Raw genomic sequence first — 12,500 nt, forward strand, 5'->3', positions numbered from 1 at the left:
GCTGTCTTTTCAGTGTGTAGCTGTACTTTGATATGCAAATAGCCCAACACCTCATGAACATTCGCAAGGCTGTCATTCTGTCTCCTTCTTTATTTCCACCAGGACAATTCTTTTCTTTCTGTTTTTGATAAGGTCTCTATGTAGCCCTGGCTGTCCCAGAACTCACTATGTAGACCAGGCTGGCCTCAAATTCAGAGATCCACCTGCTTCTGCATCTCAAGTGGGATTAAAGGTGAGTGCCATAATGCCTGGCTCTGTACTTGATATTTTGGGGAAAACTAGAGGATGTCCGGGCAAGGCACAGCTCTTGAGTTAACAGTGTTAATAACATAAGTGTGTGGGCAAGAGCTGCATTTGTAGAGTTTGAGTGTGAGCAGGGACTATGCAAAGTGGTCCCATGTTGTAGCAGGTCTTTCTTTGGACCACCAGCTCCTGAATAACGACATGGAGACTTTTTATTAATTATGAAAATTTGGCCTTAGTTTAGGCTTTTTCCCAAATAGCTATTAAAACTTAAATTAACCCGTTTATATTAATCTATGTTTTGCCACATAGCTTGTTACTTCTCCTCAGTACTGTAAATCTGCTTTCCTCCATATCTGGCTGGCGAATCTCCCACCACAGATTTTCTCCCAGAGTTCCTGCCTATCCTCTCCTGCCTCGCTATTGGCCGTTCAGCTCTTTATTAACCCAATCAGAAGGTGCCTTAGGCAGGTGAGGTAAACAGAGACACATCTCTACAGTGTACAAAAAGATGATCCCAACACCATGTGTTATCTTTAATCCTTATTCTGAGCTGTATAAGATTTGTGTATTACTACTTCTAGTTTCTTTATCATTTCCTTCTTATGGGTGGGGAAACTGAGGCTCAAAGAGGATAGAGGACTTTCCCAAGGTGCCTAGTTTCATTTCGGTTGCTGTGACAAACACCCTGACCAAAAGCTGGGGGAGAAAGGGTTTATTGGCTCACAACTCCACCAATGAGGGAGTCAAGGATCATGAGGGCAGGCAGGCTTGCTCTTTCACACCGCACTACCTCTGTCCAAGGAACCCACTTCACATCGAGAAGAGCAGCGGGAACCAGAGCAGCCGCTGCTTGATGGGGGCCAGGCAGGTTTATTCTCAGCCAGCTTTCTTACACAACCCAGGGCCACCTGCCCAGGGAACGGTGCTGTCCTCGGTGGGCTGGGCCCTCCTACACCAGCAATCAAGACTGTCCCCAACAGACGTGGGGATCTAAATAATTCCTTACTGAGACTCTCTTCCAGGGTGTCTCAGCTACTTTTCTGTTGCTGTGGCAAAAGAAGCATGACCAGAAGCAACTTACAGGAGGGAGAGTTTATCCGGCTCGTGGCTCCAGAGGCAGCGTCTGTAAAGGTGGGGGAGGTGTGGCAGAAGGCATCAGAGGAGCAAACCGAGGGATCACATCTCTGTCCACAAAGGAAGCAGAGGGCAGCCTGGAAGTGGGGCAACTCTCACCTCCGGTCCTCAGCGACACACTTCCTCCAGCAAGGCTGCATCACTTCCCCGAAAGCATCATCAGCTGGGGACCAAGTATTCAAAGACTGGGTCTATGGGTGATGATGTTTCTCACTAAAGCACCACATCATTCTAGGTTGTGGCAAGTTGGCATTAAAAATAGGTGTTTTGTTTTTGTTTTTGTTTTTTTTTTTTTAGATTTATTTATTTTCTGTGTATTCATTTCTGCCAGCAGTGCTTGTACCTGTACATGTATGCCTGGTACCTATGGAGGTCAGAAACGGCATTGGATCCCCTGATTTGGAATTAAAGGTGGCTGTGAGCTGATGTGTGGGTGCTGGGTGGGAATCCAACTCAGATGCTTTGCAAGAGCAATGAGTGTCTTAAACCCCTGAGCTCCCTCTCCAGGCTGCAAGTGGACATTTAAAACCAACCACACCCTAGGATCACACACCGTTGGTGTTGCACACACCTAGAGTCTGAATTCTGAACACAGTTACATTGTATCCCCTGTCCAGGTTCTCTAACCCAAGTCAGACCAAGTGAAGCCACTGGCTCTTTGAATCCAAATCCAGGGTATTCTCTCCCCTCAAGACAGCTGTCATTCACAGCCGTAGATCATTCCGTCTCCAGAGAGGTTTCTGTCGGGTTTCCCTCCCAGCTGTTCAGGAAGGCAGGCTTTCATTCTGGGGGACTTTTGGGGGGTGGGTGGGTGGCACATCTCTGACCTGCTTCTGGGCCTAGAGCCTTTGCCCAATACACGGGGCCCCAACTTCCCTTTCTTGGTCCCATCAGTCCCGGCCACAGCAAGCTCCTGGCCACTGCCCTGGTTTCCCACAAGCCCTTCCGAAGTTGACTGGAGGTTTCCAGGAAAAGCCTCCCTGGCTCAGTTGGGAGATTTCCTTTCCAGGTGGCCGGTTCTTACCTCCTTTAAGCTCCCCAGCCCGCTTGTCCTCTAGGCAGGAGCTCCCAGGGAAAACCACATGTCTCACTAGGCTGTGTGTATTTGATCTGGCGTGGAGCCCAGGTTCACGGACCATGAATAGCAAGTCTGTTGGAGAAATGAACTCCTGCGGAAGATCCACCACTGAGAATTAGATGTTGTCTCACTCAGCAGCGCTGGGAGTGCCGGGATTGGTACACTCCTGTTCTAGGAAACAGAAATTTAGGTGTTCCTGGAAGCAGCAGGTACTTTCCAGTGCTAGCGGGAGCCTGCCAACACAGCCTGGCATCGAGCCTGTACACAGCAGTGGGTGAGAGTGTACAACAGCCTGAGACCAACCCACCTCCCAGGCAGGGGGTGGGGGGGTGGGGGAGCCTCGCCCCTCCCCCACAAAAAAATCCCCTTTTTATAAGGGGAAAAGAATTCTCCATCTAGCGATCTGAGGGAAGCTGAAACTCTCATGGAAAATGGCCTGTGAGGAGTCTTTGGTATTTTTTTTGCTACAATCACACCAACATTTGTCATTGTTGAAACCTGGAAGAGCATCTTAAAAATACTACAGCAGGGGCTGGAGAGGTGGCTCAGTGGTTAAGGGCTCTGGCTGATCTGGCTGATCCAGGTTTAACTCCCCACACCCACATGGCAGCTCACAGCCACCTGTAACTTCAGTGCCCCGGGGAGCTCACGCCCTCTTCTGGCCTAAGTAGGCACTGCACTCACACGGTGCACAGACAGACATGCAGGCCCACGTACATAAAACAAATAAAAATAAAAAATATGGCAGGAGAGAACTGACTCCATAATTTGTCCTCTGACCCTCATGTATACAAGCTGAGCCAAAAGTGTGCTCTCTCTCTCTCTCTCTCTCTCTCTCTCTCTCTCTCTCTCACACACACACACACACACACACACACACACACACACTCACACACACAAACTAAAATATAATAAGAACAAAACAACAGTGGTCAAGTCTTCACAGATATAGAAACAGGCCGGGCATCACTCAGCCCATCTGTTATACAGCTGGGGCAAGCATGGGGGTAAAGAGGGTCCCAGGAGAGCCAGACACAGGGGATACAGAAGGTAGTCCCCAAACAAAGAGGCCAAACCCCTCGAGCATGGCCTGTCTACCAATTACAAGTATCAGCGACTCTGGTTCACTTAGAGTTTTCTTCGCCCAGCCTCATGCTTTCCCTGCCCCATGATTCCCCCAGTTGCCTCCAGTTTCTTTCTCACTTTTCCAGTTTTATTCTAAAATGTTACTGTTACTAATTTCAACATAGGTGGGTTTCATTGTGACTTTTTGTAGACCGAGTTTTCCTGTCCCACCAGCCCACTCCCAAATGCAGAGTCTTATTATTAATTATAAATGCTCAGCCAATAGCTCAGGCTTATTACTAAGTAGTTCTTATATTTAAAGTAACCCATATTTCTTATTTATGCTCTGCCACCTTTATTAGCATGGCATATTCATCTCCTGCTCTCTCTGTGTCTGGATGGTGACCCTCTGACTCCACCCTTCTCCTTCCCAGCATTCTCTGTTTGGCTCTCTCCCCCTAACCTTACTCTGTCCTGTTGGCTAGTCAGCTTCTTTATTAAGCTAGTCACACTGATATATATTCACACAGTGTAAAGGAATATTCCACAACTTTTTCTCTTTTTTAAAAAATATTTTTATTAGCCGGGCAGTGGAGGCACATGCCTGTAATCCCAGCACCAGGGAGGCAGAGGCAGGTGGATCTCTATGAGTTCGAGGCCAGCCTGGTCTACAAAGTGAGTTCCAGAACAGCCTCCAAAGCTACAGAGAAACCCTGTCTCGAAGAAAACACACACACACACACACACACAAAACAAAACAAAAAAACCCTCATCCTCCAAAAAATATTTTTATTACATTCATGTGTGTGCATGTGACTGTGTGTGTAGGACAAATAACAACTTGCTTCAGTTGGTTGATTCTCTACTCTCACTATGTGGATCCCAGGGATTCAACTCTGGTCACCAGACTTGGCAGCAAGTGTCTTTACCCATTGAGCCATCTTGCCAGCCCTCCTTATGACATTTTCGTACATGCACATAACATATTTGATCGTATTCAGCCCTCTTATCCTCCTTTTCCCACTTACATTGCTGAGAGTGCCCCCTTTGTTTCCATGGCTGCTTTAAATCTCACAGAAAAAATACAGGATGTTTGTCTTTTTTCTCTGTGTGGTATCTCCAGGTCTATCCATTTTCCTGCACCTGCCATGATTTTATTCTTCTTTATGGATGAGTAAACTCAATTGTGTATGTATACACCATCCTCTTTCTTTGTTAGTTGATGAGCATGCAGGCTGTTCCAAAACTACCTATAGTATGGTAGGCTGTTTCACAACCTACTGTGTTGCACTGAGTGGGGGTATGGGGGTGTCTGTTTCATGCTGACTCTGATTCCTTCAGGTGTATACTCAGGCATGGTACAGCTGGGCTGTGTGGTGGTTTTAATGTTGGTCTTTTGAGGAGCCTCTGTGCCGATTCTCACAGTGGCCGCACTAAGACACGTTCCTCAGCAGTGCATAAGCACCCACTGCCACAAACACCTCCTTTCCTTTTCTCTTTCTGGTTTTTTGAGACAGGGTCTCACCATGTAGCTGGGCCTTGAACTCACAGTGAACCCCCACCTTTACCTCTGCCTCCCAAGTGCTGCATTTTTTCTTTTTCTTTCTTTAAAAAAAATCTGTTAATTTTTGATTTATGTGTATGTCTGTGTACCACATGTGTGCCTGGTTCCAATGGAAGCCAGAAGAGGGCATCGGATCCCCTGGAAGTGGAGTAACAGATGGCTGTGAGCTGCCACGTGGGTGTTGGAAACCGAATCCTGGTCCTCTGTAAGAGCAGTAAGTGCTGTTAACTGCTGAGCATCTCTCCAGCCCCTTCCTCTTTTTTTCTTGGTAGTCAGACTGAGGTGAGGTGTAGCTATACTTTTTAAAAAATTGTATTTTATTTATTAATTGTTATTTGTGTGTGGATGTTCACTCCCATCACAGTGTGTGTGTGTGTGTGTGTGTGTGTGTGTAGGCCAGAGGACAGTTTTGTGGAGTTGGTTCGGTCTTTCCACCATGTGGGTCCTGCAGATTGAACTCAGGTCATCAGAATGGCAGCAAGTGCCTTTACCCCTGAGCCATTTTGGTTGCCCTCAATGTAGTTTTGTCCGTCATTTCCCCAAGGAATAATGTTTTTGAACTTAAACAAAAACTCTGAAGTCAGCCCCTGGAAGCACAGACTTCCATTTGTGGCAGATTCAAACACGCTTAGTTTTGGTTGACTGGCCTCTCTCTTCCCTCCATCCAGGTTTATACCACCCTTCCCTTTCCTCTTCCCACTTTACATCCCGTGCATTCTGTTAACCCCTTCACCCTCCTCCTTCAGGAGCTTTTCCCACATGTTCATTGGCTTCATGCACTTTTTCATTTGAACAGTGTATTTTCAGGGTTGCGGGTGTGGGTAGCAGTAGCCTGGCATGTGGAAGGCCCAGGATTGATTGAAAACAAACAAATGTTCATCTAAAAAGTATCATTTGCTGGTTGGGATATTTGCTTTTTAGTGTCTGAAGTTCTGAGATTGTATGTGTTCTGGGTATTGGTCTCCTGTCAGGCAGACAGCCGGCCAAGTGTTCTCTCCCATTCTGTCTGTCTCTCCCATTCTGTTTCTCTCTCTTATTGTTTCTTTGCTCTTCAGGAGCTTTTTAATCTGATGCAATCCCACTTTTCATCTCTCACTTTTCCCCAGGCTACTGGAGTCTTTCCAGCTGCCGCTCACACCTGGCTCTTGTGGTGTCCCCTGTATCTCTGTTTCCAGCTCTTACACCAAAGTCTTGATCCATTCTGAGCTGATTTTTTTTTTTTTTTTTTTGGCACAGGATGACAGGTAAGTAAGGTTTAGTCTTTCAAAAGAAAAATATAAACAGAGAGGGGACACTCTTAGGAAAGCTTTGTAGGTTCTTTGGGACATTGAGGCAGGTCCCCAGTCTGTCCTGTTCTCTGTGGGGACAACATCCAGCTTCAAGTCCTCAGTGCCTTGCACAGTGGGATGGCCTCCTGGAGGTCACCCAGCTTTCATGGATCCCCAGGAGGGAATGTGGAGTTGTTGGGGTTTTGGGGATGGAGACCTTCCTTACTCTGATGAGCTAGGGGCCAAGACTGGTGTGAGTCTGATGCCATCTGGTGGCCCTAGAAAAAACTGGGTTGTTTTGGGGACTTCTATGAACTTACTCTTTCCTGGGTGTTTCCTGAACGCGGTGGCTGCACCCATGCAGGACATACATATTCTTACTTCATTCTCCTCATGTGACTGTCCCAACCCTGAGCATAAGAACACAAGTTTAGAAAGTGTCACTGGGTCTCACTCTTGGACAAGGTGGACTTTGTCTTGGGAACAAGTCTTCAAAGACTTGTAACAAAAATTCTTTCAATATTCTTCTTTTGAAAAATGTATAAACATGCAACGTTTGAATGTAGTTGTCAATTCAAAAGACAAGGAGGAGCGCATTACTCCATCTCTCCCTGACTGGCCAGAAGATCCGGTTTTCAGCTTCAGGCTTGTCATTCTGGAGAGATTTAACCTACATTTAAGTGAATATGTTGTCTCAGTTTTTGTTGACTAGACACAGGGTCGTCTGGGAAGAGGGAACCTCAGCTGAGAAAATGTCCCCACCAGACTGGCCTTGAGCAAGCCTGGGGTGCATTTTCTTCATTGATGATTGATGTGGGAGGGTCCAGCTCACTGTGGGCGGTGCCACCCTGGGCAGGTGGTTCCTGGTTATATAAGGAATCAGGCAGAGCAAGCCAACAAGCAGCGTTCCTCCATGGCCTCTGCTTCAGTTCCTGCCGTGAGTTCCTGACTTGGCGTCCCTCAACAATAGGAATGTAATGGAGATTTGTAAGCCAAATAACATTTCCCTCCCTGAGTTGCTTTTGGCCATGGATTTTATCTCAGCAACAGAAAGCTGTGATATATGTGTACATATTTCTGCTTCACATTTTCCCAAAGAGCAGCTCCCTAAATGTGCTTTTCTGAAATTTACTTTTTACCCTGAAAGTAAATAGCTATGTGAGACCCTAGTTCATGGACGTGCCTGTCAGTGGTGCAGTGCACGTTAAGTTGGTAAATCCGCACAGGCTGCTTAACCTCTTTGGAAGTGGATTCTGGGAGTGAGGAGGCCCCTTCCCCTTTTCCAGAATTCCTCCCCTGGGCCAGACTGGCCTCCTAACTGCCATAGGGGGAAAAGAAAATAGCAAACAGCTAAGGGCATTAGAGACACAGTGACCTTGAGAACAGCTGGGAGGTGCACCATCTCTAACTGAGGTTTTCACTGTTTATCACATATACAAAGATTACCTGTGGTGGGGCTGGGAAGTCCGACGCCCTTACAGGGAAAGGATGGACCCTCCACCTGGGCTTTCTTGATCCAGCTTCCGGCTGACTGGCTCAGCTTCCTCAGTTTCTGCTGGGCGATTGTAAGCTTTCCGATTGATGATGTCATCTCTATCTGCTGCTCTGCTCAGCAAGACTCTCCCCACCCACGGGAACACAGCTGGCTGCCTCAGTGCACTTCCCCGGCTGATTTCTCTTGGGAATCCGTTTGGTGTGTCCCTTTGCTTGTTCTCGGCTGGCGTTCTGAGCACCCGATGGGTGGTGATTCGCTGTTATCTGCCATCTCTCTCTTCTATTGGCTATTTATTCTATTTACTTTGCTTGCTATTTCCTTAATAAACTCACCCATTTTGAAACAAGAAACTCAGCCATTGTAGATCACCCTCTGGACATACAGAGCTGGATGATGTTATTACAAATCTTTTGCCATTGTCCACAATGCCTTGTTTAGGTGCTAAAATGCACGTATACAAACATGTCAATAGGATAAGGTTCCTTGCATAATAGACACGCCATTAAATTACTTTGTTGGGTATACTGGCCAGTTTTGTGTGTGTGTGTGTGTGTGTGTGTATGTGTGTGTGTGTGTGTGTGTGTGTGAACGTGCATTCCAAGCGTGTCTGTCAACTGAAACAGTTATAGTCATCTAGGAAGACGGAACCTCAATTGAGAAAATGCCCCCACCAGATTGACCTAGGCAAATCTGTAGGACATTTTTTTTTTTTTAACTTGATGATTGATGTGGAAAGGCCAGCCCACTATGGGTGGGGCCATCCCTGAGCTGGTGGTCCTGGTCCTATAAGAAAGCGGGCTGAGTAAGCCATGGGGAGCAAGCCAGTACACAGTGTTCCTCCATGGCCTCTGCATCAGCTCCTGCCTCCAGGTTCCTTCCTGAGTTTCTGCCCCAACTTCCCTCAGACTGTAAGCTGTGGGTGAAATAGGTAATTGTGGCCGTGGTGTCCATCACAGCAGTACAAAGCTGACAAGGCGGCAGAGGTGGATTAATTGACATGTCTTTCCCCATGTGGTTTTCAGCACAGTGTATAACCGGTCCAATTTTTGCCAATCATCTTCATCATTGTTTTTTATTATTATTATTATTATTATTATTATTATTATTATTATTATTATTATTATTATTTTGAGACCGGGGCTCACTCTGTAGCCCAGGCTAGCACTGCACCCGTGGACCAGTAGTTCTGCCAACCACTGTGTTCTATAAAATCCTGTCCTGCCATTCTCCTGACCTGGCCCCTGGCTGCTGTACATTCTGTCCTTGTATTTGCATGGTTTTATTATTTCGAGAATTCTGTCTCCCTGCCTGTCCTGTCTCAGTCTCCTCTTCCTCCCTCTCCTTGCTTGGCATAAACGACACGGTACAATCTGTCTTCTGCTTTGTGATGAGCCCGCCACTGACTCCCTCACCCCCCCCCCCCCCACCCCCGTCCACGAAGCCGTCGACATCCTCCTTGTTCAGCACCTGCTGCTGCCAATGTCTGCCACTCTGCAGGAAGGGAGACCTCTGGGTCAGAATAGTTCAGGGACTAAACAAGGCCAGCAGGATGCACAGTAAACAATCTGCTTTGTCCTAGGACCTCATACTCAGTAGACTTTCCCCTCCTGACTTGAACCACTGACACTGACCCTCCAGCTAACCCTTTCTTGGCTATCATAATGCAACTATGTCAAAGTGTTCTGCCTAGCAACAAATGATGCAGAAGTCTTCAGTCTTGATTGGTTAACAGTCTGAAGATGCTCCCAATCTCAGGGCAGCTGGAGAGTTATCTATTCTTTGTGATTTTTTTTTTTTCAGTTGTGTGGAAGACAGCTCCATTCTAAAGAGCCTCATCAGCCTCTTTACAGTCTTCTTGTCCCCTCCAGCATGGGTGCTGGGAGGGCCCCCTGGGTAGTGGCTCTCCTAGTGAACCTCATGAGGCCGGATTCCTTCATGTCTGAAGGCAGAGACTCCCCAGGTAAGAACAGAGCAATTTGTTTCTGGGTGTTTGCTGGAATTGGTGTGGGGGTTTCTTTTCCTCATAGATTAAAGTCTCGGAACAGAGAGGCTCTGACTTAAAAGAGCCTTCCCACGGACCAGGATGCCCTCATGCCTCCTCACCATCCACAATGATGCCTGGAAAGGACTTCCCATACACAGGCACCAGGGAAGGTAGGAAGAAAGAAGGAGACAGTGTTCCTTGTTCCTTATGCATCAACATCAGACACTAGAACTGTGAAAGCCAGAGTCGGAGAGCAGCTGAGCCTCCTAAATAAGAGTTATGTTATAACTCTCGTTATGACTTTCTGTTTATCTAGTGAATTGAAAATAACCTTTCCTGTCACCTGTTAAACCCCATGTTAAGTGGTCGGCATCACACTGAGCAGTTTTGAGGGATAGAGAAGAAGTCAGACAAGTTGAATACGTTAATTATTTTTGCCTTTAGGTTACGTGTGTGATTTATTTTTAAGCTGGGGAGACAGGCTATGCAAACACGAGCGTTGTTAGACCATGAAAACGTGGGGTTATGAGCAGAAAACAGGATGTGATGTGCTAAGAAAAGATTCCCCTTTAGTGTCAGGGTCTCATCAAATACAGAAGAGGAACAGCCTTGAGGAGGGAACATCATTTTTCTCTGAGAACAAAAGCAAACAAGCAAACAAACAAACAAAATGCTCTGAGTTCATCATGTCCATTTGATAAATTAAAAAAAAATCAGCATGGAGTTGATTTTTTTGTTTTTGTTTTTGCTTGTTTATATATTTCTGAGACAGGGTTTCTCTGTGTAAAGGAGGCTGTCCTGGATCTCGATCTGTAGACCAACCTGGCCTCAAATTCACAGAGATCCACTCGACTCTGTCTCTCAAGTGCTGGGATTAAAGGCATGCACCACCACTTCCCAGCTTCAACATAAATTTTGTTTGTTTGTTTTTGTTTTTCGAGACAGGGTTTCTCTGTGTAGCTTTGCGCCTTTCCTGGAACTTGGTAGCCCAGGCTGGCCTTGAACTCACAGAGATCCGCCTGGCTCTGCCTCCCAAGTGCTGGGATTAAAGGTGTGCGCCACCACTGCCTGGCCAACATAGATTTTTAAATGCTAAAAAAAAAATCCACATGTTTTTTCTTCTATAGCTTGTAAGAGGGAATGGAGAAGGGGGAAATGCTGAGGGACTGGAGGATGGCATGTCATCTGAACTCAGTGACTAAGACAGAGGGCCTGGATTGCTATGAAGGTCATTCTTAGTGGAGGCTGGGCATTCCTGGAGGAGACTGCTGAGCTTAGGAGTGAGCAGACGCACAGCTCAAGCACAATAGCCATCATCCTTCAAGTCACAGCTTAGAGTTGTTTCATGGGGCTCTCCCGTGACCGGCCTGCTCTATCATTCTCAAGCGCGCAGAACTGAGTCACAGCACGCCATCATTAAAAGGACTCTTTCTCTTCCTGTCCACCTCCTTTCCCTTCTTTCCTCTCCATGGATACCATTCCAAGTGTGTCTTCAACAGGAGTGTAGTGTGCAGAAACATAAAATGGGCGGCAAGATGGCTCAGTGGCTAAAGCCATGTGTGCCAAACCTGACAACCTGAGTTTGATCCCAGGACCCACGTGGTGGACAGGGGAGGACTGACTCCTGAAAATGGTTTTCCCTGTAGATTTCACATTTTTTAAAAATAAGATTTATTTATTTGTTTGTTTGTTTGTTTGTTTATTTATTATGTATACAGTGTTCAGTTTGTATGTATGTCTGTACATCAGAAGAGGGCACCAGATCTCATTATAGATGGTTGTGAGCCACCATGTGGTTGCTGGGAATTGAACTCGGGATGTTGGCAAGAGCAATCAGTGCTCTTAACCTCTGAGCCATCTCTCCGGCCCAGATTTCACATTTTTAATAAATGCCATTGAGCATTGCTGACATTGTGTTTTTGTCCCTTAATGTTACGCTTTTGAGCATGTTGCGGTCAAAAGGCCTCCTCTCAAATCTGCACCCTTTGAGCTGGTGTACCAGGCAAGGCTTTCCCAGAGCAGCAGCCGGCTCCTAATCCTTCTGTGGTTTCCAGAGGACTTTGTGATTCAGGCAAAGGCCGACTGTTACTTCACCAACGGGACAGAGAAGGTGCGCTTCGTGGTCAGGTTCATCTTCAACCTGGAGGAGTATCTACATTTCGACAGTGACCTGGGGATGTTTGTGGCGCTGACGGAGCTGGGGGAGCCTGATGCTGAGCAGTGGAACAAACGCTGGGACCTCCTGGAGCAGAGCAGAGCCTCTGTGAACCTGGTCTGCAGGCAGAACTACAGGCTGGGGGCCCCCTTCACCGTGGGGAGAAACGGTGAGTGGAGGAGGGGCCTAGCGGGGTTCTCCATGAGAACCTGTCTTATGAGAGGCACTTAAAATGTTTCCAATTAAAAAAATATATATGCATGTATATTTGTGTGAGTGTGTGTGTGTGTGTGTGTGTGTGTGTGTGTGCCATGCATGTCACGGTGCACACATGGAGGCCGGGGACACCTCGAGGCAGTTGGTTCTCTCTCCATCCTGCGGTCGTAGGGATTAAACTCAGGTCCTCAGGCATGGTGGCTGAAACCCTTACTAGCTGAACCATTTTGCTAGCTTCCTTGTGACAGGAAATTTATTCTCGAGAGTAAGAGGGTCACAGGAAAGGGGGGCTGTG

General features: G+C 46.9%; 1 protein-coding gene across 1 annotated transcript in view; it reads left to right on the top strand.

The window, feature by feature from the left end:
• The first annotated feature begins 9,719 nt into the window (after window positions 1-9,719).
• LOC118569442 (HLA class II histocompatibility antigen, DO beta chain-like) overlaps window positions 9,720-12,500 on the top strand; it is a 3,375-nt gene continuing 594 nt past the window's right edge. The window contains exons 1-2 of the mRNA XM_036167188.1: window positions 9,720-9,810; window positions 11,889-12,158. Coding sequence (XP_036023081.1) covers window positions 9,720-9,810; window positions 11,889-12,158 — 361 coding nt within the window. The remainder of the gene's footprint in view (window positions 9,811-11,888; window positions 12,159-12,500) is intronic.

The sequence above is a fragment of the Onychomys torridus genome, chromosome 18 (genome assembly GCF_903995425.1).
Source record: "Onychomys torridus chromosome 18, mOncTor1.1, whole genome shotgun sequence".
Taxonomy (NCBI): Eukaryota; Metazoa; Chordata; class Mammalia; order Rodentia; family Cricetidae; genus Onychomys; species Onychomys torridus.